The 6,354-nt window shown below is 39.9% G+C and overlaps 1 protein-coding gene across 5 annotated transcripts in view; it reads left to right on the forward strand.

Annotated features, from left to right (window-relative positions):
* Positions 1-5,220, forward strand: part of LOC126830340 (transmembrane protein 272) — a 138,086-nt gene extending 132,866 nt beyond the window's left edge. For all 5 annotated transcript variants that reach the window (XM_050560711.2, XM_050560715.2, XM_050560712.2 and 2 more), the window contains exons 3-4: positions 403-462; positions 4,782-5,220. In XM_050560711.2, coding sequence (XP_050416668.1) covers positions 403-462; positions 4,782-5,212 — 491 coding nt within the window. In that variant the 3' untranslated portion in view covers positions 5,213-5,220. The remainder of the gene's footprint in view (positions 1-402; positions 463-4,781) is intronic.
* Positions 5,221-6,354: the final 1,134 nt, after the last annotated feature.

Genomic DNA, 6,354 nt, shown 5'->3' on the forward strand with positions numbered 1-6,354 from the left:
TCTTTGACGGATTATTTGCCCGAAAAATGCAAATGACGAGCAGCGGCTGTAATATGCAAACATATACAGCCAGTGTGGGGGTTTCGCTATAAACTGTGAAGGTCCTTTGTGAAAACATTAGACTAGAAATTCAAGAAACATTTATTTACATTTTAATTATTTAATAGTATGGTTTTCAGTCAAATGTGAGGCCCCTGTGGATTGTACGGTACCTGCGGATTGTGGGGTCATTGCTGATTGTGAGGGCTTGTGGATCGTAAGATCCTTACGGATTGCGCGGTCCTTGCTGATTGTGACGCACTTGTCATTGTAAGGACTTTGCGGATTATGGCTCTGAGTAAAGAAAGATTATATTTAAGTAAAACTATCTATTTAAACAACTGTTAAAATGTATTTTTACAGGGCCAGTAACTGTATTACTGATTGTACTGTTAGCCTTACCCCTTGTCATGACAGCCATAGGTAAGTTTAACTCTGTTTATATAAAGATGGGGTCGGGGATACAAACTGGATTTAATGCCCACCCAAGGCAACGAGGACATACCGATTTAGAGGGAGTCGAGCCATAGGACACTGACCACTCAATAACAATGCCACGGCATCGAATCACGGTGTGATCCGAAAAGAATCACGGGTTCTTGTAGAGGGGTGGCGCCGGTGGCCGCTGACATGGGTGTATAATCGTTCAGATGGGACGAAAATCCGAATGGAATGACAACCGAAAAATGAAAATGGAATGAAATGGTTTTTAACGCCATACCGTTCTACTCCGACTGGGTTAATGAAGATTGGCACACATCATACAGTCTGATAGGGGGGGGGGGGACGTTTGGATTTCACCCTGAAATAACGTCGAACAAACAATGAAATGAAATGAAATTGGGTTGAACATCCAACTCTTCTGCTCCAACTGGGTTAATGAAGACGGGCATACTCCATGCAATGAGCTATGAGGGAAATTTTGCCGGGCAGCGGCACTATGGCCTACTCTTTATATTGAATTTCAATTGCCAATGTATACGACAGCTGTCCTTGTCGAACAAGCAAACGTGTGAAGCATTCTTGCCGCTTTGACATCACTCCACTATAATGTATGCATCTACATGAACAGAAACATTTTCTTAGAGCTTCTGATTTGATTAAACTCTGTGGTAATCCACCAGATCTCACGCCATGTCCTAACATTCCCCTACAGGGATGACGAACCTGAAAAGGAAAGTGTGCCTTTTGGTTCGATTGTTAGGATTTTAGTATTCACTATACCGACAAAAAACTTAACACAAATACCTCAAAATAAAGCTCTAAGATTGTCGAGGAGCTGTTAAACTCCATCAAATCTTTGCTCTCAAAAGTTTCCAGCAGTTCACTATTTATTGTTTTTTTTACTCAATAAAACCTTCCATCGAACATTACATGTTTATCTTGGCAACATGTGATGCACAGACCCAATTCCCCTGTGTCTGTTTCGCTATTAGCCAAGCACTTATTTTTTTATGATTTCATTATCAGGGAAACGGTTTCCAATAAACCTGCAGATTAGGGTTACAGTTCTAACAATAGCAAGCTGGTTTTAGTCAAGATGCTTGTCTGACTATACGCTCGCCAGAAACAATTGAAATTTAAGCTTCGTGCATCGTAGCAAGCTTATCTTTATATCGTAGAATATTATTTCTCATTACAAGTGAGCAGATTCTTAAATCGTAAAAGAACTGAATTGAAATGTTATTGAAATAAAATGGGCGGGTGGGGGGGGGCGGTTAGCGTCTTTCTATTCTAAACTAGCGAGTTTATTAAAGACGGGAAGACGTTGTACAGTGTGGTATGGGGACATTTTGCCTCGGCAGCGTCACTATGGCCTACTCTTGTATTGAGTCTCCTTTGAAACATATACGGTCGATAGAGGATGGAATACTCTTGTTTCGAATCTATATTGAAAAAAGATACTCTAGATAGAGGGGCATTATACCCTGGGTTGGACTCTCTTTTGAAACAGATCCAGTTGATAGCGCGGAGTAGTGCCCTTGGTTCAAACCTTGTTTGAAACAGTACTGAAGGGGAATAGCGCACTTAGTTCAAACCTCTTTTTAAACATATACACTGTTACAATTTTATATATATTTACAGTTATAAGTAAAAATACAATGTCGGATTTGTCAGTCACATGGTTTGTTAACTTACATATTTTCCGGCGTGGTTCCCGCTTGTCAGTGATGCAGGGCGGAGGGCCTGGCAAGGACAGTTGTTTAGTCGTTCGGATAGGTCGAAAAACCGAGGTCCCGTGTACACATTGGCGTGCACATAAAGGATCCCTTGACAGTTGGAATTCGATATAAGAGTAGGCGATAGTGTCGCTGCCCGGGCAAAATTACCCTCATAGCACACTGTATGGCGTATGCCCGTCTTCATTAGCCCAGTTCGGAGCAGAACAGTAGGACGTTAAACCCCATTTCATTTCATTTCATTTCCATATGAATACAAAGCTTATGTAAGATTACATCAAACGTAATGTAGAAATACAACCATATCTCAGTTTAGAAAATGTGAGTTGTATATTAACAGAAATTCCATTTTAGATAACCTTTTTACAGCAAATTGTAGATTTACTGTCAGGGGTCACATCGGTTATTCCCCCTTTGTTGTGTACACCATAATTTCTATTCTGTTAGTCAGTTTAGTAGTTTTTAGAGCAATAGGTTATTGAAAATATACCCAACTGGCTAATAAAGACAGGCATATGCGATACATTGTGCTGTGTGGGACATTTTGCTTGGACAGTGGTCTCCCACCTACCCTGTCCATTGTCTAATGTTGTTTCACATGCTCGGCTTGAAGTTCTATAAAATTGTCTGTGTTCGCCAGGATCGAGCCTAGGACTACTAAGCGAAGTGGGGACAGCCTCATTCCCTTTAGTAATTTTACTCGGCAAATTGCCATTTGTAGTGAGTTATAATTACATAAACTCTGTTAAATTACACAGCAAGTGTTTCTTGTTTTTACAATATTATTTTACCAATTAATGTAAATTGACTTCATTATAATTTTACATGTATTCCATTTACATATATGTAAATTTACCTTCGATGTATAATAGCTAGAGGTAAAGTTACATTACAGACTGTGAAATAACATGCAATGTTAAAATACAGTTATAAATATGGCAACATTTCTGCCAGCTTAAAAATGGTAAAAATACATAATAATTTTAACAGTGTAGACTACTGTAGGCAGACGGTAGAATCGTACAATGGTTCTCAATTGCCAGAGGATAGATATCTGGATACTCAGTCAGTAGATAGAAACGGAATGGGGTTTAATGTCTCATTAACAAAATAAGAGAGTTAATGTGGTACCTAACCTTTTCAAGCGTTCAATCTGACATTTATATAATTTTTATCTGTTTCATAACCATTACATATCTATTAAAAAGTCACAAGCTGTTGCATATACATGGTACTGATAATTAAAAATTCATGTATCCGACACCGTGCCTAGTTTATGTAACATTAACTGTGTAGAATTTTACGACCTAGTGATTTAAAACAAAAGTAGTTCTTTAGTAATTGTTCGTATAATACCGTATTGATTTTACATATTAATTGAATTTGTTTTGATTCAATTTTTTATAGTGACACATTCGTCTTTTTAAAAAAATATATTCGTTGATATGTGACGTTATAATGGAGTTTATTAATAATTGATTAATAAATAATAGGTTTTTTTTAAGATTTGTTGGTTTGTGTAACGTTATAATAAAGTTTAATATGGGCCCAGAAGAGGCTGTATATTTATTGTTACATTTTGTATAACATACAAAAACAACAGACAATGTTAAAACTCAATTCCCATTGGTACCGTATGAAATAAGATATCAAATCAGATGAAATGGGATTTAACATCCTACTTGTTCTACTTGTTCTACTCTTAACGGAATAATGAAAAGGGGCATGCGCCATACAGTGCAGATATGAAGGTTATTCTGTCTGAATTTTGTTCCTTGAGATTGTTCAGCGTTGTTCTCTCTCGTATTTCCTGACAGGGAACAGTGCCTAGTCGTTAACATGCACGTTAAGAAAACATCGTGAGTTGGAATTTGGATAAATACTAGGCACTGCTGTCCCGGAGAAATGTCCAGCAGTCCCCTGCAATGGGGAGTCACGGTGGCTAAGTGAGTGAGACGCTGGCTCGCTAGCTTGGAGGTCGCGGGTTCACTCTCGATACATGTTCGATACCTGCATTGGCCGAGAAAGTTCATCGGGATTTTCCGTCGTGGTTTCCCCTTGTCAGTGGTGCAGGACGTAGGTGCTGACAAGCACAGCTGTCTAGTCGTTCGTATGGGACAAAATGCCGAAGTCCCGTGTACACATTGGCGTGCACGTAAAAGATTCATGGGCAGTTGGAATTCGATATAAGAGTAGGTCGTAGCACCGCTGTCCGGGAAAATGTCCCTTTTAGCACACTGTATGGCGTATGTCCGTCTTCATTAGCCCAGTCAGAACAGAACGGTAGGCGAGTTAAAAGCCATTTCATTTCATTTAATCCTATGCAATGTTTCATTACTTCGATTGGTGCAGAACATTAAAACGTCAAACCCCATTCCATTTCAATCGTTTCAATGTCTGTGTAGTCTTGTCCGCAGGTATGTCTTATGGGTTTTGTTTACGTGTAGTGTGGTCCTCCTGCACTTACTATGTCCGTTACTAGCCTAGGAAAGTAAGACATAAAGCCCCACTTTATTTTGTTTTCAACTTCGGTTATATCATTATGTTTTCTGTATTTTCCAGGTGTTAATTACCTCCGTGATTGTCCCAAGGAGCCTAAATTACCCATATATCAAGTCGTTGGTGGTGTGTTCGGTATAATAAAAGTTTTATTTTTATTGTGGAAACAGGTGAAGAAACATAAAGACGATGTGGGAGAAATTCATGATGAGGACGATTTGAGCACTATGATTCGAATGACTAACGTAGCATTAAACATTTTCTTGACGATTTGGTTCGCTTTTGGACATTACTGGTTGTTTAGTATTTGGAAACCGCAATTCCAGGCGCCATTACACGAGCCCCGGAACTGGTGCGATCAGACTGTTTTCTTATTCACATTTTGGCAAATTGTTATTTGTCACGCTATGATTGCTTGTTTATTGGTGCTTGTTATTATATTATTTTATTGTTACTGTTGTGTTAAATGTGTATTGGATGAAAATAAAAGCTGATATATATATCACCTTGTATTCCCTTCCATAGAAGGTCCGTGAGTAATTAAGACGCTGGCTCAATATCCAGGATGTATCGGGTTCGATTCTGGTGATGTTCTTGCGTAGTATGCCACTTGTCAGTGATGCAGGACTGGAGATAGCAAGGGAGAGTATCTGGTCGTGAATATTTAAGGTCTTGGGTTCCATTCGGATGATTTTCCAGCGTAGTTCCCCCTTATTCGTCCGGGTGGGATAAACAAAAGCAAGGCGGTAGCGGTGGTGAGTGAGTATTGTGTTGGGTCGTTAACCACAAGGTTCCGGGTATTATACTCAGATCAATTCCGGAAACCGCAACAGGCTACAACGTGTACGGAGTCACGATAGCACGTCTCTCTGGATTTTCCATCGTGGATTCACTTTGTCAGTGATACAGGATGGACGGTCTAGCAACGTGTAGTTCCATGGGACAAAAATCCGAAATCCAGTGTACGCATTGTCGTGCACGAAGGTGAACTCTTGGAATTTAGTTTCAATTGATCGGTGGGATCACCATGGTGAGAACTACCATAGCATTCTTTAGAGGTTACGAAACCGTTCTGAGAAGTATTCTTACCGCAAAGAGTTGTTTCCCCTGAACTGAACTGACAGATTTACTTGGATTCGCTTTTCAGTTTCAACACAGATCCGGGCCTTCCTGCTGAGAAGTGAAATTGTCAGTGCTTAGTATGCACAACGTTGCTTTTCTGCGTCCAGTGGGACGGGGCACAATATCCAATGTTTTTATCGTTAGGATAGCAAGAGGGGGTTGAGGTGTGTGGAACATATGAAGCATATCTGAGGCATGGCATACGTTTGAACAGAGGGGGGTGGGTGGGGGTTGAGGTTTACCGTCCACTCGACAGAAATTCGCTTGTTTAGTAAGAATCGAACCAACTTGACTCAAAGGTAGGCCTTGTGATTTCACGCGCACGTGCTAAACCACTATACCACCCATTGCCCTATGTTGGAACAATAAAATTATCAAGATTACAGTCGATTGAAATCAGGTGATTTATTGCATTTGAGATGGGCTGCTAAAGATTAAGAAGGCACAAAAACTACAAATCCATGACTTAAATCGCATCTTTGCATGACTTTCTCTTAGTCCCTGGCCGCGAGAG

The sequence above is a fragment of the Patella vulgata genome, chromosome 8 (assembly GCF_932274485.2).
Source record: "Patella vulgata chromosome 8, xgPatVulg1.2, whole genome shotgun sequence".
NCBI lineage: Eukaryota > Metazoa > Mollusca > Gastropoda > Patellidae > Patella > Patella vulgata.